Source organism: Diadema antillarum, unplaced genomic scaffold (genome assembly GCF_040938485.1).
Source record: "Diadema antillarum isolate AM-2024a unplaced genomic scaffold, OU_Dant_1.0 scf00000093, whole genome shotgun sequence".
NCBI classification, from domain to species: domain Eukaryota; kingdom Metazoa; phylum Echinodermata; class Echinoidea; order Diadematoida; family Diadematidae; genus Diadema; species Diadema antillarum.
The window spans coordinates 1848741-1876666 of record NW_027270982.1 but is presented as its reverse complement, the minus strand read 5'-3'; the positions used below and the strand labels follow the sequence as shown (position 1 = coordinate 1876666).

Sequence of the window (27926 nt, the reverse complement as noted above, 5' to 3'; positions counted from 1 at the left end):
TGATTGTATCATATTAATTTAAAATTATAGTACTTCTTATTCTCGGTCACTTTTGTGATACCATAGCATATAAAGAACCATTAACTTGTAGCTTAAACCTATTTTTATTTATTTTTTTTTTACAAAACACCACATTTACAGTTGCAATCTTTCTGCATTTGAGAAGTTGAGTATAGACCGATAATCATATTTACAATTATATTCGGAATTAATACTTGAAAGGCCGTCCTCGTTTCGTTTTGTATTCACAAATCTTATACTGAAATAAGTGATTGCTTGATTACTTTCGGGTAAAGGAACCACCGGAAAAGGAACGCATTTATCTGTTTATTTTTTTTTTCTTAACGAACCTAAGCTAATAGCGAACCATATAAATTTTGTGATCTATGAACCTTCAGAATAATCAACCCCCCCCCAACAAAAGGAAGCATTTCATTGTCATACGTTGTCAATAGAGATAAAAGGCCAGTTTTTATTTCGTAGTGCGTCTCAGTACTCCTGTGTTTATTTTTAAGGATGTGGCTTCTCTTTATGATTGCGATTGATGTTCAACTATTTCTTTCCCGCAAGCTTGAAAAAGAAGAAGCTAAAATTCAGGCAAGGAGACGAGTTTTCTTCCATAAGATACAATCATTAAGACATACATTTATTCCCAAAAGTTGTGTGATTGCTTATGCGTTAAAGAATTTTGTCCATTACATGTATCAGGCACTAAACAAAACGGTTGAAATCTGCTGAAAATTGTACTTCGTTTTCTTTCTTCTTTTTTTTTTGTGTGTAATTTCATTTCCATTTCAAGCGGGGATAGACGACTAGAAATTAGTTTGTCTATACTGGTGGGAGACATTAGTGTTCCAGTACATACTCCGCATTTAAACAGTTGTCATATTTTCGTAGTCATAATCAGATAATGGACACGTGATATATTATAAAAATGAAAATACAAAACAACGTACACGTCATATGTGCAAACATTATTAGCTTCAATGAATTATACCTACCTGAAATATTCTGCATAAAAAAAAACACGCGTGCCAATTCAACAATATCAAATTAAACAATATCATAGAATTAATAGAACACACAGCGATATCATGCACGGCAGATCAAATCAAGTTCGGTTGGTGAGAAAGCTAATTAGAGTTATAAAGTTGACTTATTTACGTTTTCCTTTCTATCTATAAAAACAGAATTACATTGTATATCTATGTCTCTGTTGCAAACTATTGCCAAAGATAGCATTGTTAATCTTCTGAGCAAATCCGAATCCTTAAAGTACATGTACTGTAATTTTTGCTTGATAATGTAATAACCCATATAACTTTATAAAGGACTCGCAAATTTAAAGTTTCAAACCGAATACTAAAACATTACATTGTACACGGTCTATTAAAAAAAAAATAATTTGAATGCGTTGTGTTAGCATTTAATAGCATCAATCTGCCTTTTATTTTCCGTACGTAAAGCGCACAAAAACGTAACCGACATTACCAAATACAGTGGAATGCCTTGTACCACTTGTTGTACGGCGTGATATTATCATTAGAAGTATATCCCATTCCTTTTCCTTTTCTTTGCTTGAAGCAGTAGTCAAACCTGGTGTCATTTTCAAAGCGACATCACTTGGGAATTAGAATGTATGCAGATGATCGTTAATCGTGTATTTCGCGCTATTATTATAGCATTTGCATTTTCCAACTGTTATTGACAGTATTTTGTTACTGTATGCTTACGATTACGAATGTCGGTTATGAATTCAAAAGACTAGTTCATCAATCGAACTATAAAGGTAATAGTTGTGTTGAAAGTAGTTCGGTACAAGTTCAAAACGCAATCGAAGTCATCGTCACAGGGTGAACTAATAGCTCTAAAAAACTTGTTTAGGCCGTAAAGATTGCCGTATGCAATCTTTGTAGAAAGTTTTTATTGAGGCCATCTTTTGAGTATTTTGAGAAATTATATGAAGATTTTTTTTTTAAATTATGTAAAGAATTAGTTTGATTTTGACTATGAAAAAAAAAGGCGCAGTTACCTCAATCATGTCGTAGTTCGATTAGGCACGATGGGTAAAGTGAATTCATGACTTGTTGAGAGAGAGAGAGAAGAGAGAGAGAGAGAGAGAGAGGCCAAGCAAGAGGCAATAGGCTACTTGTACATAATGCCCACCGACAGACACAAGCACAGTATATCACAGCTAGTAGACGCTTATAATTGACCATGTCAGTTACGCTGGGGTCGCTCATAACACACAAAGGGCATCCATGGAACACGTCAATTTCTATATGTGGGACAGTACAATATTTTCGCGATTTCGTGCCGAGTAAAGGAATGATATCCTTATGATTTCAGCTGGCGCGCGCTGCTGACCCATCTAATCATCACGTTACACCTTTGGTATCATCTTATAGCTGGATAATAATTTTCCTTTTACATGGTATGCGTTCGTTAGTGCCCTACAATGAAAAAGAAGACTCTTAGGGGAATTTTAGACGAGTATGTGAACCCATTATTTCCGGGACATCGGTAATGAATTAGCCAGGCACGAAGTCGATGACCTTTCATGTCGCTCTTGGGAAATTTAAACAATATTGCTTTCAGGTTTTAACCTTAACCTGTCCAAAAAAAAAAAAAAAAAAAAAAAAAATCATGTGAAAACGTAATTCAGTTATCATGATCTGCGGGGTCAACTCGAGGTCACCCGTGCGAGAACTTGGATATTCTAGACGGGGGTTTTCGGCTTGCCGACTGACTGGCAATGCGCAATTTTAAGCAAGGGTTTGAAGCTCCTTGGCGCAAGTAACAAGCCTTGTATTGTCGGGAATCGTCTCATTTCACGCTTGCGCTGAAACTGTCGGCCGGGGAATGGCGCATGGACTCGCACGCGGTATACACCTGATACACACGTACCGTGTAAGCACTGCGGGAACCAGGGAGGTGAGATGGGATCATGCGGGAACCAAGCACTGGCGGCACGGGGCCGTGCGAAATCGCACCCCAAAGCCGCACGGGTCCGTGCGCCCGACCCGCACGGGCCCGTGCGCCAGACCCGCACGGGTCCGTGCGACAGCGTGCGAGGGAGTATGGATCCGCACGCAGGCGTGCGGATCTGCACGGGGGCGTGCAGATCCGCACGGAGGTGCACGACCACGCACGGCCGCGTACAGGGGCGCACGGAGCCATACGCTCCCGTGCGAGATCGCACGAACCTGCACGCAGCCGCACGAAGCAGCCCCGTGCGCAGTGCGTGCGGGAGTAACATAACATAATGGTCTGACTGTAGTTATCAAATATAGCCAGTAAGGCAGCTGTCAGAACTACACATGATGCAAAAGCCTCTTTCTCCTTTGCGGTTAAAAAAGAAATGAGACAGATTAATCGCAAATACCGGTAAGTCACTCAGTGGTGATATCCGACGATAACAGTTCCACTCGTAACACAGGGGTGTTGATGCTCAGAATCAAAGAGTACAGTGCACTCCCGTTAGAATGAACGTGGTTATAACGAAATTCCGGTTACAACGAAGTAAAAATTCAGGCCGCAACATTATCCACTCTATGTAATCTTATTGTTTATTTGTTCGGTTATAATGAAATTTCGATACAATGAAAGAAAACTGCCGGTTCCGAGGACTTTGGCTAGACCTACTTTCGTCACCCTTGTATGTCTCCAAGATGTGAAAGAGCTCCTCATGGGCGTTGAAGTTGACCAGCGTCTTGGTGACCTCCTGCGAGAGGTCTGCCAGAAACTGCATGGCAACGCAACTCTGATAAACAAAAGAATATTTTAAAAGATAATAAAAGTTTAAATACCACTTATTCAGTAAAATAAAGGACAAAATCAAGTGATAGAGACAACCATACCAATTTCACTGAATTCACAAATGTTGAATTGTGTTACGTACATATAAAGCTGATGATATTCTATCTTCTTTTACAACAATCAGGCCTTACAAGCACACAAGTGAACAATTAGGACAGATGGTGTTAGGAATTATATGTAATACTCTCCCTTTATTCTGACCAGCATACATAAAGCTCCACATAAATTCACTCAAAATGACATAGAATACCATGGATGCACATACAGATTATAAACCACCAATCCTACATCTATGACATAGCAGGCATTAAAGTCACTCCCCAAAGAATCCATGATTTTCTCATTTGTCATCATACAACATTACTTTTGATGAAAAATTAACAACTAATGACTTAGAACAGACACTGGGTCTCATTCACACTCAATTCATATCTTCACTCTAACTACCAGTCTGTAACCTTCAATCCAACATGAACTTAACTGACTAACAAAAACAATGTTGTCCATGCAATAAAGTCTACAACTAAAGACTGGAGATACTGCACTTTGCACTCAACAAATCTGGTCTTACGCGTGATCATGAACAGTCTTTAAGAACCCGTTGAAGACTAGTCTCAAGAATACTTGGGCGGGTACACCATATCTATGGGAAATATGTGTTACAGCAAAGTCAGCTCATCCTCAAAGGGTTAAGTATAACCTGTATATGGATTGTTACACAGTAAGTCTCACCTCCGCAAGGACATTTGGGGCCTGCCTAAACTTCTTCATCGAGCTCACGATGGCCCGCGCGATCTTCTCCGCCAGCCGATTGTCACAGATGGACTTCTTCTTGTTCACCACTGTCTGGAGCAAGATGGTGCCTTTCTCTTGGATTGCTTTATTTATTTATTTTTTTTTTTGGGGTGGGGGGGGGGGATGATGGGAAGGGGAGAGAGTAGATGTCATCATACCTCATGAATTGCCCGTGCTACAGTAGCTTTTCACTCAATTATCACAGGAGACCATTTATACAAGGAGTAGGACAGGATAATGTTAAAAATATATGGGAAATGTGGGCAATCAACATTTTCCTGTGATTTTTCTGCTCTTTCTTTTCCTTTTCTGCTATTTCATTTTATTTATTCATTTATTATTATTATTTTTTTTTTTTGGGGGGGGGCATTGTCTTGAATTGTTCAAATAGTCAGACACATGCCCGTTTCTGTTCCCACTTTTCACTGAGGTTTTCTACAGAATTAACTTGCGATAACAAGATCTCAGACTTCAGACAGTAGAGTATACAGGCTTTCCTTTATAGTCCAAACCAATTTTGTACAAATGTCTTTCAATGCATGCCCCTCTTCTTCTCTTTGTCACTATGCTTGTCCAAAAGACATCTGTTGTTCATCTTTAGAATCTCAATTGTTTGATTACTCTTCTTATGAACACTCACATTGTTAAAGAGGTTTGTAAAGCAGTCTGTGATAAAAATCTCTCATAGTGGATACACTCCCAAGAGTACAATGTAGTCAAAATCTTTAAGCATCATTATGCAGTAGCTTTCTCTTATCTCTTTCTTCTGAATGTCTGTAAAGAAGATCCCATCTACTTTTGCCCAAATTGTTTGAATTCTGTTTTCTATTCTTGGATATGTGTAGCTACAATGTTGTATAACATCTGTATAGATTATGGCACTGTCACATTTTTCCTGATAATAGGCAAACCTCTAAATTGAATATCATTGCCGGGACAAGTGAAAGTGTCAAAGTGTTTGTGCCCCTCTGATTAACAGCTTATGTCATATTGGAACACCCTGTTTCAAACACTATACGATGAGAAATATTTGTAGTTGTTGGTCTTACCTTCAATGTGGCTGTATTTCTCCATGGTCTCCACAGTAAAAGACAAGATGCCTGCGTCACACAAGATGTCAATCATCCCATCTGTGTATGAATAAAACATACCCTCAATCAGTACATCATACATAGACCTGTGTAATATATCCCTATTTATATCTAATCTCTCTTATGGCAAATGCATAATATGCAATTAAAGGCAACTTTCCCCATCTTGGAAATACAAGGCGATCTTTATACACACATGCACTGATACAAACTTTTTTTTTTTCATCTGGGTTTCATTTAATTCTTTTAATTCTCAAATTTTCAACTATCTAAAATTGTCACACATTCCTGAATGCTACAATTTCTGGTCTATTTGTTCTTGTTTATTTTTAAGTAAAAGGTATCATTGTCTTTCTGCCCTTTATCATATTATGCATACGACATGCATGTTTTAAAGGTACAGGTTATTACAGGCTCTCGAACACGATGAAAAGACTAGACAAAACATTTACATATTTGAGGCACCTCAAAATACAAAAGACTGCGGAGACATTTTTCGTAATAAAACAGTATTATTTTAAGAGACCTCTTTTTTCATACACAAAATTGCTGTGAATACAGTTTGCAAGTACTACAATGCATATGTGTGTCAATTCAAACTGTGAAAACATAGGGAGTTTCTTTTTCAAGTTGCCTTTATTAAAAATTCACTGCTTAATTAAAAATTAATCATTTTGTTTCAGCAACGGTCAACCCATACATGTCGTTTACAGACATTGCAGAATAGTACACATTGGTCGCACAAATGATGGTGACACAAATTTTCAAAATGCATTCCCAAGAAACAAGTGCTAACAGAAATTAATAAAATGAAGAGCATTTGAACATATCAACATGACCGCTGTAAAAGTAATATTTTTAAAATATATGAATAGGAATTAACATTCATTGAACTAAAAAGGAGTATGGATGATGAAGAAGGGGGGGGGGGAAAGAGAAGCTATGATGGTGATAAACTATAGTCTTCTTCATTTCAAATTTCTTGGTTGACATTTGAGAGATTGACCTCTTTGAGTTGAAAAACTGAATATCTAAAGCAGACTGGTAGAAATTTCAAAAGACCTGGACATCAAATAAGAAGGTTGAACAATACCAAAGTGTTGCATGCTTTTCATGAAAATAGTATTTCAGATACAGTCAGATACGCAAATGAAGAGATTCTTCTTCTTCTTCTTTTGTGACTATAATTTTGGTTTTGCATTGTCCTGATGTTGTTGTGTTTTTTAGTCTTTTTGTATGAATTGCACCAGTGCGCTTAGAAACACCAGTATAAAGCGCCATATAAATGCAGTTATCATGATTCTGATTCTGATTACTATCGTTGTTGTTGTTGCTATTATTATTATTATTATTATTATTATTATTATTATTATTATTATTATTATTATTATTATCATTATTATCATTATCATCATTATTATTATTATGATGATGTCAGACCCTTTCAAGTCTTCAGCTGACCCGCACAAACATCTTCCTTATTTGACTTTTCTCCTTTTTTTTACATTGAATAAAGAACAGTCAATTGCACTAAGTGCATCAAGTTAAAGTAAAGTTCTAATTACTACACAAAGAGTTAAAATGAGTTGTTAAACTGACATTTATGATTACTTCTTTTTGGCCAAACAAATGGATAGATTGTGATGCAATGACATCATCGCATCGTTTGAATTTGCAAATATGATTGTGTACACTATGAATTGTTTAAAGAAAATAACCTGATATCGATGAATCCTCTTAACATTCTAGCATTTATTCTTTTTTTTAAAAATGTCAATCAATTTACGAAAATTAACACCTCCAAGTGTGTCACACTGTCTTTAACGGCAAATGATATATTAGGTTTGAGAAATCAGCAGAAAAAAGAAGAAAATATGATAAGAGTTTCATTTGCTTTCATCATCATTGATCAAATGTGCCAGTGAAAGTGAAAGTAGTGTCTTTAAGATTACATTTTTGGGAGTAACATTGTACCTGTTGACCACCCCCCACCCCCCGGAAAAAAAAAATTATGCTACACCTGTATGAGCATGCACATTTTCTTGCAAGTTTTTTGTGAATTCCATTTTTCCCCACAGGGACAGTCATGACCAACAAATACAATGTATGTACATATTGTAATTGCAAAGCCATTCACAAAGCCATTCACAAATTAAATCAACAAAAAATTATCCTTTGTCTTTCAAAGTGAACTATTTGAATTGTTTGGTGATGACCATTCCCCCTTTGTATATGACTAACTGTACACTGTTTTGAGAGCAAATGTGAAAGGAAGGTATACTTAAAGGACAAGTCCACCTTCATATACATGTGGATTGAGTGAATGCAGCAATATTAGTAGAACTCATCAGTGAAAGTTTGTGGAAAATCGGACAATCCGTTCAGAAGTTATGAATTTTTAGAGTATCTGGGCAGTCACTGCTGGATGAGAAGACTACTACAGTGTATGATGTCATATGCGTACATCAATATAAAGAAAATAAAAAGAGAATTTCATAAAAACTTCACTTTTTGAACAAAGTGCACATTTCTTCGACTTGTTACTGACATATATTAAGGGTAATATTATTCCCCCTGCCTCCTGAAAGAGAGAAGTCAAGTGTCCATTTGTTATGCGAGAAAAGTGAAAATATGTTGAATTTTCTTTATCCTTTCTTTATATCGTTGTACATGTGTGACATTACAAGCTATAGTAGTCTTCTCATCCAGTCTTGACGGAGCAGAAACTTCAAAAATTCATAACTTTTGAAAGGATTGTCCGATTTTCCTCAAACTCTCACTGATGTGTTCTACTAATATTGCTGCATTCACTCAACCCACATGTCTATGAAGGTGAACTTGTCCTTTAACTTTGCCACTGTGTGACAGGATGATGACTCTTTTCATACTTTTTCACAAAGCTAGCATTACTCTTTTTTTATAGACTGCAAAAGAAATTCTAATTTTCTTTTCACCACAATATTTCACATCTTTCCTTTGTCTTCTGCCTTACTTTGGACTTGGGTGCAATGGTACAAGATTTTCCACTGAATGTGATATCGTGTTCATTAAACGAGCAAAAACCATTCATTCCTTGTCTTCTGCAACACCTTGGATGTCGATGAATGTGGTCTATACCCATTCTTACATACAGTAAAGAAATGGCAATGATTGTTCATTAAAGGGGAATGGTTGTAATATAGTACAGTTGTACAAGAAAGCGATAGGTCGAAATTGTTGAAAAGAAATATTCAAGTGTTTGAGCACTTCCTCGTAACTAATTGAGTGCGTGCTGCTGAAGTTGTGCAATGTACAGGTATGTATATTGTAACATCAGAGGAGTGCATCAGTGCCAAACTATAGGTTGATTATTAAAGAGCCTTTCATGGGAGTAAATGTAAAGGGATGACATCAGAGTGTAATAGCCTATACTACTCAATGAAAATTGCACGCTCAGCAGTTGAGCATGCAAAGGTACTTTTTCTTTTAATGTCACATGATGAGCAGTCTACCAATCATAGAGCAAGAATCATTGCAGATGTTGTATGATGTGTTTTTGTTTGGTGCATAATCCCTGTACTGAATTCTATTCTGTAAGTATTGAAAAAACAACCAAATTTAACTATGACATATGAACGTTAAGAAGCACCACTTAATCCCCCTTTTTCAGGAAAGATTAGATGGAAATGGTTAAATTCATCAAATTTGCATAAAAAACAGAAAGAGCTATACAAAACTTCTGCCAATTTGAGTGAGAAATACGAACTTTAATACTGTTAACTGCATTGTCCATTAGAAAATAATATGTCACGGATTAAGCAATTTCAAGACTTCCAAAAATAAAAATCCTGAAACTGAAACAAAGACATATGAATAACAAAAGGGTTCGAATGAATGACAATCATCCTTTTTTTTATAACTCTACCTAAAGAAACTGTAACAACATATAGTGAAAATAACAATGCAGCACTACAGAGTCCCACATACATGTAGTTTAATGTGGCAATGCAGCTAATTTCCTTGCAATATTTCATGCTTTTTTATTTGGATGTGGATCATGCCCCATTCTGGTACTTTCCATATGCAGATGATTTCATTTAACGAAAAATATACAGCGGCAAATGTAAGTTTGCATTTTTTTTTCTTTTTTGTTTCCAATGCAATCACATGCAATACAATGTATATCCATAAAGTTTTTAACCTGTTGGGCCCATCACTAGACCCGAGTATACATCTGTAATGAAGAAAGAATACAAATGTCCATAAAGTCCTCAAAGGATGACATATTTGTCATAATTGTCACAGAATTAGTTATGTGTTTTCCGTGCAGTGCTGCAGACAACATGGCTAACTAATGTGAAAGATTCAGAACTGCTGAAAAAGAATGTGCATGGGCACTAGACTTGGTTTCCACACTCTATTTCCAGTTTATGTCTAATTATTTTGCATGGAAATACATCTCTTGAATTAGCTCCTACATACTTGTATTTGACATCAAAGAGATTATCATCCTGTATACACACATGGGTAAAAACACAGTTGAAATGAGATTTTCTCTCTTAATGGCTATCTATTTCCACTGGATATCCGACTGTCTTTTGGCGTCTACATAAGTGAGATAAGTACATTTTAATCTCAAATGGTTTATTTAATGAGTGAGCAAAACCATGATAACTACAAAACAGAGGATTACACTCAGATACATATACCCTGCCATGATGCAATCTAAAACAGGCACAAAACCATTTTTTTCTGTCCTGATAGGAAAAACTAAAGCTTACATTTTGTATACAGAAGTGAGAGATAGATAGAAAGATAAGTAGATAGATAAACAAACAGATAGGAAGGTAGACAGATAAATAGGTAGATAGATAGATAGATTGCCAGATAGATAGACCCTACATTGTAGATAGATAGAGAAAAAAAAGAAAGATTTTGGACATATTAATAGATAGAGATAAAGAAGAGAAGTGAGGGAAGGGAGGTACATGAGAGCAGAGAGATAGATAAATACATTGGTGGATAGATATAGAGACAGAGAGAAATATTGTAAGTGAAGTAAAAAAGATAGGGAGGGTGAAAAAAAAAAGAGAGATAAGGGTGGGGGTGGGGTGCTTACCAGTCGCAGATAAGACCACAATGGTTTCAAGGAAGAGCTCCTGGAGGATGGGATCATCTGGATGTTCCTCCATCCCAAGAAGGATGACTTCATGGATGCCTTCCACCATGCACTGATTCTTCACTATGGCTGCCATGGCAACAGAGTCAGACATTCATCCAGTTTATATCATTATCATTTGAGTGAAGGTACTTCACTCTCTAAGCATTCTCATCACTGAATAATTGGATATTTCCTGCACAAAAAAAAGTATGTATAAATTTACTGCATTTTTTATCTTTCACTAAGTCAGCTCTCACCTACTTACTTGTTTCAAACCCTGAACTTGAAATGTTTGTTAAAATTTAGTAAGGATAAAATTTCATCCTGAGCATATGCATTCTGCTGACCAAGACTGAAACAACAACAACAGGCCTACAAATGTACATGTAGTACCCCTGAAGTATTTGCATTGGTTTTAAGAATACACATTGTCTGGATCATTTGACCAAAAGAAAACAAAATGTGACAGAAATATAAGTAAAAGGAACTCACAGAGCTCAGCCAGACAGGTGACAGTCTTGACAACATCCAGGAGCACCTCACCGTCGCTAAGGAAGTTCCTCATGGCAACGAAGAGGAGACTGTGAATGTCTGCCTCCACCACCAACGTCTTGTTGTTCAGCGCAACATCTTCAGGCCGGTCCTCACTGCAACAGCAACAACACAAGGATAGATATACATGTACTTGGTGAGAAGGATGACGAAAATTCATTTCCACTTATTACCTCCGCCAAGGGAGGAGGTTATGTTTTCGTTACCGTTGGCTTGTGTGTTTGTCTGTGAGTTTGTCCGTGTGCAAAATAACTAAAAAAGTAGTTAATGGATTGGGATGAAACTTGCAGGAAAGGTTGAGAATGACACAAGTAACAAACGATTAACTTTTGGTAGTGATCCGAGAATGTTTTTGGAATCTATGAAGGATTTTTGATATTTTGGCAGGTAGGGTCAATGAACTTGGGAGTTCAGGCTGCGCATATTTGAGGTTTGCATGCATGCACTAAAGTGCGTGCTCTAGTTTTTGCTAGGGTGAGGCGCGCCGTGGAGCTGAGGGTTTATGACGTAACAGAGGCTTCTATATTGGGAAATCGGGCAGCTTTCAGCACACAATGCTATAAGTACGTATGGGTAAAACTCACTGATCTCTGTGGAAGAACAAGATCAGTGGTGGAAATGAGCTGCATGCTTGGCGGAGGTCTGCGCTCTCAGAGTGCTTCTCTAGTTCTTGGTGTGCAGATGTGAGTCATGATGATGTTTGGTTTTGCTTCAGCTGGGTAGAGCTTGGGCAAACATCCACGGACATGTCATTGAGAAGAGCACTTTCACTGGACCACTCTGCCCACTAACAGCAGCAGATTACCCTCAACTGACCATTTATCACATCAACTGCCAATTGTGACTGTCGAATGTGTTGTGATGTTGCAGTGTAATATTTCAATGTTAGGCCACTTGGCAGAACTACATTAATGCATGTAAGCAAACTATGCAAAGCAGCGTGGTTATTAGTTTGCACATTAAATATCTCACCAAGATGTAGACATTGTCTCTGTATCTGTCCATCAAATTTATCTTTTCTGCTTGAGTGAGTGATTTCTTATGTGAGCTGCACAATCATCAACCCACTACAACTAATGACAACATGCATCGCAATGAAATTACCAGTGTAATTCAATACATGTACGACATACAATCAGAAGATTCCCTGAGGACTCACATTGCCATACACAGACCCTTGATGGCCCGACTGGCGGCTGCCTGGCAGTATCCATCCTTGGTGTATGATACCAGCCCCGCCCGGATGTCATGCACTCCGCCCTTCTCCACAATGGTGCGTTGGAGGGTTTCTGAGGATTTGTGGGAACAATGATGGCGGCGAGTTTGAAGGGCATGAGGTGCCAGGGGCAGAAGCAGAAATTAAAGAGGGAAGTGGAAAGATAAATACATGTATCTATGTGACTATTACAGTTGCCACTGAGAGGGATTTGCAATTATATTGCTTACTACTAGAAACATATTGCAAGAATTGAAAAGAAGTGAATACTCAGTGAAGACAAACTAGACGCTTTGTCTTTCACTACTACTACAAGGAGCCCAGTCAATATCACTGAAATATACATTGTATATCACTGAAGTCATGTTTATTGCCCTGTATGACATGACACGAGAACAAAATAATCTGGCTATCTACATGTACAAGCAAAATTATGATCTGTATCAGCACCACGGAGGAGTTGTGGAGTTGTGTCAATCAGTTATGATAGTTTACTATAACAAAAGGATTGATTTAACAATGACTCCAAACGATAATTCCACTCTTCTTTGGTCTCTTTTAAACTGATGTTTTTGTCTATAGGCATATATCCACAATACAAAGGTATGAAGACTGCCCAGTGAAACTTTCAGATGTTTGCAATATCCAGTGAGTTAGAGAGTGAGTGCAGGGTACGGGAGGTTACTCATTGCCATAGTTACCAGATACTTCTGCTAGCGCCTGGATGGCATCGCAGGCCACCTCAAAGATGGCCTTGGAGTTCTTGGAATGAAGTCTCATGGTCATGAGTACAGCACTGTCCACTGCCCGACTCCTACGAGGATTAGAAGATGGGACACTCAAAGTATGTGAACGTGCGCAACACGTGACACAATACATTTTGTAACAAGGATGTGGGACTGAATACTCAAATCACTTCACATGCACATACACATAAAATTTCTTTGATAAACATATGACTGCAAGTGACAAAGTTCTGTATGGGTTTTGAGCAGTTGTAAGATATTTTTTTGAAATATAAAATATCTCATTATCTTATGTTGCTCAAGATCTTAATCTAGATGGTGACGATGTACTTTAGTACATAGAAATTGGAATAGGGTTAGTGGTCTAATAAACTAGAAATGTCGCTACAGCGACTGGTTATACCCCCACCAAACAATGCATTTCATAAGCTTTGGTCAAAACAAAATTTCATAAGCTTTGGTCAAAAAACTGAGGAAGTAGTTAAATCCGCAAGATCTTTCCTTGATCTTCTGCCATTAATATGCCGTTACCATGGCAATGTACTTTCGGGTACTGTCGAAAAATGCGTCTTGCACATCTACAACCAAAGGCACACATCTGTACCAAGTTTCATGGAAATTGGGCAAAAACTGAGGAAGTAGTTTGCAACACAAAATTTTCCATCATTTTGGCTCATAATATGTGAGCTGTTACCATGGCAACATACTTTTTGTCACTGTCAAGAAATGTGTCATGCTGACCTATATCCTAAGACAAACATTCAATATGAATTCCATGAGAATTGGAAGAACACTGATGAAGCAGTTTTGCCATGAAGCATTTTGCCCTATATTTTACCAATAACATGCCGTTACCATGGCAACGCACTTTTTGCCACTGCGGAAATATGTGTCTTGCACATTAACATATTCAGATGAACATCTGTACCTAATTTCATAAAAATTGATCAAAAGCTGTGGGAGGAGTTCGCGACACAAGATTTGTACCCATTTTTGCCCATAATATGCCGTTACCATGGCAACGTACTTTTGGGTACTGTCAAAAAATACGTCTTGCACATCTACAACCTAAGGCACACATCTGTGCCAAGTTTTATGGGAATCGGTTGAAAACTGAGGAAGAAGTTCGCGACGCAAGATTTGCAACGGACCGACCGCCCGACCGCCCGACCGACCGCCCGACCGCCCGACCGCCCGACCGTCCGCTGATTCCTATATACCCCCTTCAAACTTCGTTTGGCGGGGGTATAATAATGAGCTTGTATTTCTATTACATAGCTCCAACAAAAGCACCATTATTCTATATTTCGATTGAGACTGTGTAACTTTGCAAACTCACGAAAGTCTCAAATAACCGGACCTTTCTTTTTCTTTCTCTTTTTCAATTTAACAAAAAAGACACATTTCTGTCTTTTTATGTCGTGGACTTGTCTTATAAAAGATAAACGACAATGTACATGTATGTCTGATCTGTCATCTAAAAGTGATAACTGTGCAAGTATATGACAAAATGGTAATCCATCAGAAAATGGACGAGGAAAGGATATGCCATTGTTTTTTCCTTCCTAAGCTCTGTCAAAGTTCCATCAAACTTTGCTATTACTTGGTAGCACTTCCATGCCACAACAAATGAAAACTGTTGACAAAACATGCTATTTAATTGCTCCAAGTCCAATATAGTTGATGTGGTATCATAGACAACACACCCCACTCAATACCTGCCTTAAAATTGAGCACTATTTGCATCTGTGGACCTCTTGGGCCCAATAAAAGGCATGTCATGATCATGACTATCATAGACATGACCAAAGTCTCTGGGTGTGATTACACCTATTGGTTAGACTACTAGTACTACAGTTATTGTCACTCTTGGCTGGTAGTGTTGAAGTCTCACTTATGAGATGGTGGATTATATATCACCCACAATACAGTGTCTAAATCATAAAGTAGCTACAAGAGTGACCACAAAGAGCATTTCAGGGTCAACATTCACTAACCTTTCACTGTCCACCATCCCTTCCAAGACCTGTGGTCTTCTCTGGACCAGTGTGGCCAGAGCTCTCAGTGCATTTTCCTGTCAAAGGTCAAAGAATACATCCGTAATTTCACAGGGCAAAAACCCCGTCACAGAACACGGTACACGTTTTAACTGAACTTGGCTAAACAAAGATGAAATCAAATGTTAACTCAATAGCTTGCATCAGGTTACAACAAGTTCCATCTACTCAACACTTTCATTCTTGGAATCCGCCCCCCCTCGATGTTACGCGCTATAATTCTGTAACGCAAGAAGGCCTCGTCACGAGACTTCTTGACTTTCTTCTTTCAAGTCTCGCGCAACTTTTGAGACCAAATTTGCAACATCCGTGCATACTTTTGCAAAGCCACGCCCATTTTTGTAACGGAATGTCGCCCCAAAACGGGCACAATTTTGTGATTTTATGTACATTTCCTATGGAAAACAGTGCTCTGTCATGAAAGTCATAAAAACCTGATTATTTTTACAATTAATCACTTTCATTGATTAATTTTGTGCTAATTATGGTAGAAAAGTGGTCAGTGACATTTTCCAATGAAAAAAACAAAGAAAAAACAAAATTTGAAAAACAAGGAAATACATAAGAAATTCAGAAAACAAAAAATACATAAGAATTGAAATGAGTTTTGGAAGTTTTTGTGATGTACAATTGTTGAATATGCTAAAACAGATTTGCAGATCAAAAATTAGACTCTCATTGCTTTTAATTAGGCTATAATATCATCTTGATCTTAATTTGCATAATTAATTAATTAAAATTAGAAATTGATTGTTTAAATCCCGGTCTGAGCATAGCCAAAAAAGCCCGGCCCCTTTAGGGTTAAAATAGTTCTAAAATGTGGGTTAGGGCTAGAAACAACCAATGTAAAAATGTTAATCTGTATAATCAATGTTAAGTATTATTAAGTATACAAAATGCGAACAATAGACCTACATGTACTTTGAATAAACTTGTTTCTGGAATAAAACATCTACAGTTATGGTTTATTGAGAAAAATAGTGGTATCTCCTTCTATCTTACGCTTCATTGTGAAATGTTTATATGGTAGGATGCTTTGTGATACAACTGACCTACACATAGGCATCAAATGTGATAACTTGAACATTTTTTAAATCACTGCTCCCAATGGTAAACAGTACCTTTAAGTGTATTTTGTTTCGCCAAGTGGTGCATCAGCTGGAGCGCTTTATTCACTGATTGGCACAGATGTCAATGATTGCTAATGAATATAGACTACTGCACCTAAGGTCTCTAATCCCTATTGTGTTAGCAGGGCCTTCCTGTTATACTATGACACATTTCTACACCTCATTGGGCTTGCTAACTGACAATTTGCTTGGTTTGGAGGGCTATCGAAATGCTGATGGAAAAGCTTGTCATGCTATATACTTAAAGGCATTATTTACCATTTGCAGATGAAACAAAAACTTAGCTTTAGTGCTACAAAGTAGTTCTAACATGTGAGTTAGGGATAGAAACAACCAATGTAAAAATTTGAATTGGTATAATCAATGGTAAGTACTGATAAAAATATACAAAATGTGAACAATAGTTATAATAAAAAAATGTTTCTAGACTAAACCGTCTACAGTTACATTTTATTGAGAACTAGAAATGTCGCTATGGTGACTGGTATGCCTCCGCCATAATGCATGGTTCTCCGAATACGTCTATAGCACAATGTCTTGACAATGTGTGATGACAGTTTGACGTAACTGGCAAAATATTAAAATGACAGGTTTGTCACAAATGCATCGAGTGTTCACTTTCCTTGAACTAGGTTTATTTGGATGAATGGCTACACTGTCTAAGAGTGCACGTATTTGGGGATTTGAGGATTTGTACCCAACTTTTGACCCTTTTATAAGTTTAAAGAAGAAGTGAAATTTAGCACTTTCACTTGACCTTTGACCTTTTGACCTTTGGGCAAGAAACTTCCAAGAGAATCTGTATTGAGTAATACATGCATACACTAAGTTTCAACAAAAAATCCTGCAGGCATTGCATAGATAAGAGAGAAATAATGACATTTTGATGAGTTGACCTTGACCTTTAACCCATGACTTTGACTCATGACCCCTAAATTCCCTACATGATCACTGCCAGTCAATGCATGCATATGATACTAAGTTCCATGAAGATACCTTGAAATATTTGTGAGATATGGAAAAAAAAGTGAAATTTTAACATTTTCCCTTGACTTTTGAACCTTGACCTTTGACCTTATGACCCAAAGCTCTCTCTGGGGAATCTTTATTTGGTAGTTCATGTATACACCAAGTTTCAAGAAAATACCTCCAGGCATTGCATAGATAAAGGGGAAATAGTGAAATTTTGAGCATTTGACCTTGACCTTTTGACCCTTTAACCTTCAGCATGTGTGCCCAATAGTTGATAAGCACAACTTCGCCCACTCATACATATACATGCCAAGTTTCATTAAGATACCTCAAACAGTTTTTTAGATACGCTGTCCACAAAATTGATTATGGACGGACGGACAGACGGACGGACAGACGGACAACCCGATAACATAATGCCTCCAGCGACACTTCATGGCGGAGGCATAAAAATAGTAATAGCTCCTTATATTTTATGCTTTATTGCAAATGTTTTATATGGTAGGATGTTTTGTGATACAACTGACCTACACATGTGCATCAAATGTGATGTCGCAAACATTTTTTAAATCACTGCTCCCAATGGTAAACAGTACCTTTAACTTGTCTGGGCATCTTAATAATGGGTTAAACATGAAGTGGCATTACACTTGAATTTGCTTCAACCTGCAGCATTTTAGCAAAAGAAAAAGTGCACATGTTTACAAATTCACATCACAAATTAGAATGAGTGGGTCTTCTTACGAGACAGGTTGGTGAATCTTGGTGAAGGGTGAGCGCACTGAACGTCTCTTCCACCCAGTTGTCGTTGAGTTCTCGACCAAGCCACTTGGGGGCTGTAAAAATGGCTTCGGCTGAGAGAACAAAATACATGATAGCAGAACAAGGAATGTTACAGCAGCCCTGAATTCACTTCATAAAACAGATGGTGAAAGAGAAAATCGTTTTGCAGAGTAACTCATGTTTTATGACAAATAGTTGGGGTTATAACCCATCTGAAAAACTGAAACACTGTTTTGACTTAAACCATGCTAAGGTCTTTATGACGTGTTCGTGCCAGCATCAGCTGAACTATTCTAGACAAATTCACCACAATACCACTGCAGATCTTTCCTTCTTTCTCATCCCTTTCTCTCTATAGGATGGGGAAACTGAGATTAACTGCATCTCTTTGGAAGGATTAAAAGGATCATACCATGAAGCTGGTGCATTACAGGATTAAGCATCTAAGCTACCTCTTATCAATCATATACATACATACAGTGTATATCATGTATTCCAACAATGCCTACTGGTTTATGGAAAGATAAGCCATGTCCTGACATTCCCATCAATAACAAGAAATCAATATTTTTTCCAAGGAAAACTTCCAAGGAAAACAAACATGTTATAAGATAAATTGCAACTGACAAGGATAGAAATAGAAATATTGTAGCAAGTTGTTTATTTGCAAAATTAGAGTGTATCTAGTTTCATCTACATGTTTTCCTGCTTTTCTCAGTGCTTCCCTCTTTTTATCTGTTTCTCTCCTGATTTCTTTCATTACACATAAAAATAATTGATAGATAAATAATCAACATTAAAATGCTTGGAATCACTCTGAAGTTACACTAAACTTACTGTAAAAAGTGTTATTCTCCATGTTTTGAGTGTTTACAAAGGTATATGGGTTCCTATTAATAACGTTGGGGTGTGTATCGTGGCAAAAGCCTTCAGGATTATACTCAAGAGGCTAACCTGGGTAACTCAGACCCTTTTCTGTTTTTCATCATCATCATCATCATCATCACCATCATCACCATCATCACCATCATCACCATCATCACCATCATCACCATCATCACCATCATCACCATCATCATCATCATCATCCTATCATATCATTAACACTCCAGCACATAAGCTTCTCATTATATCAATCATATTTTGTTGGATGTGACTGCATCATACAGCTCCCATGGAAGGCAAAAACATTCTCACCTAGGCGATCCATTACGCTGAGGCAGACTGTCAGAAAGCGGGCATTGTCACCAAACTTACGCAGAGACTCGATGAGGAGATCGGAGCAGTCATGGAGGACAAAGAGCTGTTGGCTGTCCTCTGGTAAACAACAAACAAACAACAAACAAACAAATATCAACAACACAATATGGGGTTGTTAATAATTGAAAGGGATAGTATAGTATTGGTGGAGATGAGAATTTGGATTTTAACTTTTTTCGAGATACCAGAAAACCACTTATGAAATAGTACAGAGGATACCATTCTAGGAGGAATTCAAAGTTTATTTGATGAAAGTTGGTTTTGGTATGGCTGAGGCACCCAAAACAAAGTAAAACAAAGCAATCGTAATAAAAGCTAGGTCCCACCTTATATCAGGATCACTCTTTTTTGGATGTTGAAGCCATTTCAAAACCAATTTTCATCAAATAAACACTAAATTCCTTTTAAAATTACATGCTCTTTCATATTTCATAAAAAGTTTCTCATTATCTCACGAAAAAATGTTAGATACCTGAAGTTAAGTCTCAACCGAAGCTGTACAATCCCTTTAATAGTCCAAAGCTTACAATAAATGAAGTACAGACATGATCTGTTATGCTTGAAGAACACTCTCACAGATGATTATCTTTTATCAATCCAAAACTTTCTCAAAATTTGCCAGCTTGGATTTTCTCTGACGCTTAATTCTGATTGCACTTCACTGCCACTGCATTTTTTAAACATGGTTTTCTTTTTTCTGTCATTCTTTGTGACCATGTCCTTCCTGAAGCAGCCATACCCGTTTGTGCCAGGGCTTCGATGAGGGCACAGCAGGCCGTCTGCAGAGCCACCTTGTCCGGGAACCTCTTCAGGGCAGCAATGATGGCCTTGTGAGTCTCCTGCAGCAGAACATCATAGGACTCCTCTGGACACAGACAGACAAGACAACAAACAACAGTCACAAAGGGTCACACAGGGCTACTGTAAAAGTTTAAATTATCACAGCCATGGCAGAAATTTTCATGCATTTCGTGCTATATGACATTAATGGAAAAAATGGTAGTTTCCCAAGTGTTTGCGTTTCTTTGACATAAGCACAAAAATAAAAGCAAACAATTGTTTTCATGTTATATGTAATATTATTTCATATCTTTGGTTTCAAAGTATGTATATTGTAGAGATATCGCTGCTATATTTTAATCATTATCACTATCACTGTTATCATTATTACCATTACTACTACAGTGGACTCCCGTTATAAGGAAGTCCTTGGGACCGGCAGTTTTCTTTCGTTATATCGAAATTTCGTTATAACTGAACGAATAAACAATAAAAATACATTACCTGGATAACGCTATGGCCCGAATTTTTACTTCGTTATAACCGGAATTTCGTTATAACCGTGTTCGTTATAACGGGAGTGCACTGTACTATCACCGCTACTGCTACCAATACTATTACTATTACTACTACTTCTACTACTATTCTTACTACATTACAGTACTTATTATCATCATTACCATCGTTAAACATAGTAATACCTGATTGATTTAAATTGAACTGACTTATTTACATAACCACAAAGGAAGCAATGAGTGCTTTTAAGCAAGCAACCACAAAATCTATGCCTTTAAGTCCTCCCCCCACCCATGACTATACAATGAGGATAAACTGCCTTTGCCTAGAGGCACAGCTACCGCAGCTACATGCAGGGGACTTGAACCACGGAACTCATGACTGATAGTCCATGGTCCTATTAACTGAACCACACCAGCTCCTCGGTTTTCAGACAGTTAAGACACAAAAGCCCATGGAAATGAGAAGGACGCATTGCTAAACTATTCCAATGAATGATACTGTGGTTGGCTGATTGAGGAAACCACATATCAAGTGTGCCTTCAACTCAAAAAAGAAAAAAGAAAAAAAGCACCTTCACCTGCAGTATACCCAACAGTAATTACAGCTTTACCACGGCAATTAATAGTTTTACCACATACCACAGTGAAGTCTGAAATAACACTACATGAAATTACATGGACTTCCTCTATCATTCGGGGGAAAAGAATAGAGAAATATGGCTTGAGGCCATTAAAAATGGCAGCAACTTTTGCATGTAAAGCACTAAACTGCATTATCTAGCAATGGAATGTGTACGAACAAATTATGCTTCTGGGCAAATATGTGAGTAATCTTATTAACCCAATAGAAAGTGAAATGTAATCTTATCCAGAAAATTCATTTTAATCATGTTAAGCATCCTGAAATATGAAGAAGTTGTTACCAACAAAAATAAAAGCAGTGCACTTCAATGGCACAGTTAAGCAATTGTACATGAAATACTTGCTTCCTGAACAATCGAGAGCTGCTGTTAAGACGAGTTTCCACCACCGCACCAGGAAATGCCATGATTACAATTTAAACAATGAGCTACCTGTATCGGCTGTCCAAACAGAGTCATGACCTATGACCTTGCTGTTTGTACCTGGGATTGCGAGAAGAGCTAGCAGCCAAAAGGCCGCCTCCAGGACCGACTGGTTGTCGTTGTGTCTCCGCACAGCTTTGATGATGTACCGGTGTTTCTGGCTGTCCACAAAACTGACCTGGTCATCCTCTGGACAAAGACAGACAAACAATACAAACTAAATCAGTCAATCAATTATTCATTCAATCATTCATTAATATTCATATTCATTTGTATGTATGTATTATTCATGTTTCTTATTCTCTCTTTGAGGCTGCCATCACTATCAAGCACTCTGCATTTTTCTTCCTCTTTACCTGGAAACAAGTGCATCATTGATTCCTGTGATCTCATAGTCATTATATCTAAACTAAAAAGATTGTTGTGATTACTATACTATGAATGTATCATTAGTTGTTTTTTTTTCTATTCAGTTGTCAGATACACATGTTGTCATTTTCCTGCATTATTTCTTTGAAAAAAAAAACAACAATGCAGAAATCAATTCAAACTGAACTGATTTACTCACTTACTGACTGACTCATTCATTTATTTATTCATCTACCACATATCTATCCATCCGCCCATCTATCCACCCATCCATAAACCCATCCATTCATCTATCTACCCATCTATCCATTCATTGATCCATCCATTCACTTATCCAGCTATTCATCTAAATTGTATCTATCCATCCATCCACTCATCCATTCATTTATTTATTCATCAATCTATCAATCAATTCATCCATTCATCTTTCCATCCATCCATACATTTGTTCATCTATCCATCCATCCATACATTGACTTATCCATTCTTAGGGCACAATGTGACAGGTTGACACTGCTTGCTATAATTTCTAGCCTCCTGGGGCCTGTTGCATAAAAGTTATTATATTTTGGATCAAAAATTTGTCTTCCATTGATTGGATAAAAGAGCTTCACATGATTATAGGTATTTTGAACTACATTTAGAGTGTTGGTGTGTTTGGAACTCCATGAAGTACTATTTGCAAAATGACGTCACTTTTATGACGACATTTTGCAAATAGTATACTATTTGCAAAATGATGTCACAATCACCCTTCTTTACAATCAAGTGTACCCGTCCGCGTCCGGTCCCGAATTCTAGTGTTCAGGTTTGCAGCGGTCATACGAGCGCTTGGATACATGCGACGGGCAACTCTGGCGGTGCCACGGCTACTACGTTTTTCAATTTCCGATCTCTCGCACTGTTGCGTATTGCAGGCGCTGCGCTGCCGCCGCAGTGCGGCTAAGCCTATAGACGGTCTATAATGATTTTCACTGTCTTTTTATTCAAATTTTTGATCCAAAATATAAAACAAATATACTTAGCCTAGTTTCGAGTTTCTTGTTAAAACTATGGGCCTCGGTGACTCCAAACTAGTACTATTCACTTCGGGGCTGCGCCCCTCAGTGAATAGTACTAGTTTGGAGTCACCTCTGCCCATAGTTTTAACAAGAAACTCTCAAGGCCAAGTATATTTGTATACTATTGTGGTAACTTTGCTATCCAATGGTAACTGTAACTACCATGGCAACAATACTCAACTGCCAATCAAAATCAAGAATTCCATGGGAGTTACCATAGGATGGCAAAGTTACCATGATAGAAAATTTTATGCAACGGGGCCCCTGGAGCAAGGCAAAAGGTGTAAGTGTCACTTTTCTATTTTTTCCATTTTTCAGTGTACTGTACACATGCGTTGTACATGCATGGGACATACAATGTACATGTACCACTTCACTGCATTTGCACCGCATCCTTCATGAGGAGAGTTATTGTTGAAATCTAATGCATGAGTGCATTGTGGTAATCTTTCTAGAACAGAACCTCCACTGAATACACTGTCTGAGGAATACAGTCCCTTTGTCCCTTACCAGAGGGGGCGGGCGGGGTGGCAAGTCGGATTCAGTGGGACTCAAACCTAAAGCCTTTTGATTGGAAGGCAGAACAAAATAGGGCCTAACAAGTGCCTACTCTCTTAACACTAGTAAGGAATACAGTATATCCAAGACAAGAATGACAGATGTTAGAATCTCCCCTACACAGGTATAGAAAGGTTACTTCAGTGGAAAGATTTTACCTTGACATCTTTTTGAACTTTTTTCTTGGGGGGGGGGGGTTGGGTGGGGCAATACTCATATACACAAATATGAATACCTGATGACGTACAACCAAGAAAGCAGAAGCAGCTTACGCAGTGAATTCACTACTTTTAAGACATGCTGCCTTTAAAGATCAGCTTTAAAGGGTGTGTACAGTTCTGGTTGAGGTGAGGATTTAGCTTTTAATTTTTTGCAAGATATTCAGAAACGACTCTATGAGATGTCAAAGAGCATGCAATTCCATGGGGTATCAAAAGTTTATTTGATGAAAATCGGTTTTGAAATGGCTGAGATATCCAAAAACAAGGTGAAACAAAGAGATCCTAATAAAGTTGTGGCATGTCGCCTTTTATTATTATCACTTTTTCAGATATCTCAGCCATTTGAAAACTAATTTTCATCAAATAAACGTTGAACCCTTCTTAAAATTACATGCTCTTTCATATTTCATAAGAGGCTTTTCATTATCTCACTTAGGAATGTTCAAAACATGAATCCCCACCTCAACCAGTACTGTACAGTCCCTTTAAGCTGTGCCGTATGACGCAGCCCTGTGAGACCAGCTGTGTGTTGAATTGGCTGACTGGCTACAAGGCTTCTTACCATGTTCATGGGTCAGCGAACAGACAGCTACAAAGTTTGCATACACTGTACCTACAGTTGTACATTACACCAATCTGTTTCTGTGCATTACATAACCCACAAAGGGCCACACCTCTTGATTTCAGGCATGGTAAAAAAAAAAAAGAATCATATTTTGAGTTTGTAGTTATTGTTTGATTCCTCAGGAGCAACACTCTACTGTACGAGCTGAAATTTTCGTGGTGGTTTTATTTTCGCGAATTTCGCGAATCGCCTTTGAACCGCGAAAATAACAACGCGCAAATAGTTACATTCAGTTAGACCGTCGCAACCGCGAAATTAACAACACGCGCAAATGTCCTCCAAGTAGCAATTTGCGAAAATATCTGTACGCGAAATTTCAGCTCGTACAGTATATACCTTGATCTGGAGTTCGAAAGAATAAAAATCAGTAAAAGATGTTTGTAAACTGCTGTGGCAGATGCAGCCATATTTCTTTTCTCCTGTTTGAAGTCATTTTTCTCTGTTTACCCGCTCTGACTCATGTGAAATTGTGCATATATGTGTGTTAACAGCCAAAATATTCTATAATTAGTAATTCATGGAATGCATCTCTTAGTATTATTCAGTCGGATGGCTCATTTTTACAGGTTTTTTCTTATAGTCCAGCTTTTAAAAATATTTTATGGAATACTGTGCCTAGTATTGATAATGTAATTTCTCCCTATATCCTACTGCTCAAGTTTATCTTTGAAGATACTGTTACATATTGTGTTGAAATGATTTCCAGTTGTAATTGCTCTACATGCCTTTTGACAAACCTGTATTTGGATTATGCAGAAATACACGTCTAGGGCATGAAAAAAAAAATCTAAAAAAATATATTGAAATTTATTTAGATTTGAATGAACTATTCTATTTCTTAAAATGGGGAGGGGGTTGTCACATACAAGTGTAGTACACAGGATGATATGACTGAAGTTGCACCTGCTCACAATTTCGTTGGATTATACTTAATGCTAGGTTGCATTTTTTGAAGTTTTGGGTAAGTCAAGTATACCATAAACTCACTTCAGTTTGCATCTTGTTTGTAACCTCTGACACTACCCTGACAAAGGTGGAAACCCTAAAAGGAAGAAGAATTGTCAAATCAGGTCATTTTGGCAAAATCTATGAAAATGTAGGTTTGTTTGAACATTGAGGTTTTAAATGGCAAATACCACCTGTCTTAATTTCAAAGTCAAAAAATATTTTGAAATACAAACTTAGCAATTGTTTGTTGTTATGTTTTTTTTTCTTCAATTATCCTGCACTGTACTGTACTGTGACTGAATTTATCATTCTTTTATAGGCAGGACAATAGTTGAACTTCAAAGTCTGCTTTCTCTAAACTGTGTTTATTTGGAAATTCTGTGTACAATTTTAGAGGTACAGAGGCACAAAGAGGCAGAAAGCTAATAATCCACAAAAGTTAGAATATTACAATGAGGAAATTGATGTTGGGTGACTTACACAGACTTTTAATGGTAACCAACAATATATAAATATATACAGTATATATCTATATATCATTGGTACATATAATATCGTATATTATATAATATCATAGCTACTAGAACTATCGGAAAGAACAATCGCCATACAAAAAGAAAAAAAATGCCTTGAATGTCACAAATGGAAGGTTGATTTCGATGCAAAGACAACATTGCAAATACACATAGGCACAAACACACTCACACACACACATATTGATGCCTAGCAATCTATCAGGACCCTACGTAATGAGAGGATGGGTTTGATGACCTTAATCTTAACAAGCACGAAGTCTGGCGTGCCATTGGGAAAGGTTGTAGTCGGCATGAGGTGAGCTAGCCGTCTGATGCTTGACTGGTCATGTGTGATCACTCACGCGGCCACCACTCGTGCGGTAATCTCACTCCCTCCCATCAAAGGGCTGACATATACCTCTATTCAAGGTGCTACGTAAGCACTTGCCCGATTGCCCTGGGTAAGTGAAAATCAAAGTCGGGCAGGTGCTTTGGAACAATGAGATAAAAAAATGCTTGCTCGAATTGGGCACTCAAACAGTTTTGAAGCCACCTTTTTACCCCCCCCCCCCACAAACCCATGAAATCAACCATTTATAAGTTCAAAAGATGACTGTTAAATGATGCACTGCCCTTTCATTTCAATTCAGCAACTTTCCAACACTTACATATCTACATGAAGAAGCCCCAATGCAAAGCCTTACCAACACTCCGTCGAACCAAGTTTGTTACTCCAATGCATTAAAGTGTGCAAATGAACATGTGCTGTTTATTCAATTGTGTTTTATCAAGCCCTTGACTTATATTAGATTTTCTGTAAATCTTTCTTTAGTCTTATCTCTGTAGCACACATACATGTACATGTAGTTCTTCAATCTTCATAACATTGCATGTAAAACAGGTGTTACAGAACCATCAATATGCCAAGATAACCATATACTGTGTGAGTAAAGGCAGATAGTTTGTACACTCATTCAATTTGAGAACATATATTGTTATCCACTTCCCACTGCTCTCTCTCATTCTCAAAAAAAAAAGGAAATAACAAAACAAATTAAAAAATAGACTAGAAATATCACTTGAGGTGATTAATACCCCCGCCCTGTGACGACAGTCTTACCCAAGGAATGATCTTTCCTTGATCTTCTGCCATTTAAATGCCGTTACCATGGCAACGCAGCTTCCGACACGTCCGAAAAATATGTCTTGCACATCTTCCCACCAAGACTATTGTGTGTGCCACATTTCATAAGCTTTTGTTAAAAACTGAGGAAGTAGTTCAATCCACAAGATCTTTCCTTGATCTTCCGCCATTAATATGCCGTTACCATGGCAACGCAGCTTCCGACACGTCCAAAAAATATGTCTTGCACATCTTCCCACCAAGACCAATGTGTGTGCCACATTTCATGAGCTTCAGTCGAATACAGAGGAAGTAGTTCAATCCGCAAGATCTTTCCTTGATCTTCTGCCATTTATATGCCATTACCATGGCAACGCAGCTTCCGACACGTCCGAAGAATATGTCTTCCACATCTTCCCACCCAGATCAAGGTGTGTGCCACATTTCATAAGCTTTGGTCAAAAAACTGAGGAAGTAGTTAAATCCGCAAGATCTTTCCTTGATCTTCTGCCATTAATATGCCGTTACCATGGCAACATACTTTCAGGTACTGTCAAAAAATGCGTCTTGCACATCTACAACC

The 27926-nt window shown here is 37.7% G+C and overlaps 2 protein-coding genes across 2 annotated transcripts in view; one reads left to right on the top strand and one right to left on the bottom strand.

Annotated features, from left to right (window-relative positions):
• Window positions 1–27926, top strand: part of LOC139718362 (origin recognition complex subunit 5-like) — a 299115-nt gene that overhangs the window by 133217 nt on the left and 137972 nt on the right. The window lies entirely within an intron of this gene.
• Window positions 1–27926, bottom strand: part of LOC139718367 (leucine-rich repeat serine/threonine-protein kinase 2-like) — a 159747-nt gene that overhangs the window by 86683 nt on the left and 45138 nt on the right. Inside the window, exons 7-18 of the mRNA XM_071629838.1 lie at window positions 21984–22112; window positions 20301–20426; window positions 19499–19618; window positions 18263–18372; window positions 15357–15433; window positions 13315–13427; window positions 12557–12686; window positions 11338–11492; window positions 10804–10932; window positions 5664–5744; window positions 4552–4697; window positions 3646–3763 (exon numbers count right to left, since the gene is read on the bottom strand). Of these exons, the coding sequence (XP_071485939.1) occupies window positions 3646–3763; window positions 4552–4697; window positions 5664–5744; window positions 10804–10932; window positions 11338–11492; window positions 12557–12686; window positions 13315–13427; window positions 15357–15433; window positions 18263–18372; window positions 19499–19618; window positions 20301–20426; window positions 21984–22112 (1434 nt within the window). The remainder of the gene's footprint in view (window positions 1–3645; window positions 3764–4551; window positions 4698–5663; window positions 5745–10803; window positions 10933–11337; window positions 11493–12556; window positions 12687–13314; window positions 13428–15356; window positions 15434–18262; window positions 18373–19498; window positions 19619–20300; window positions 20427–21983; window positions 22113–27926) is intronic.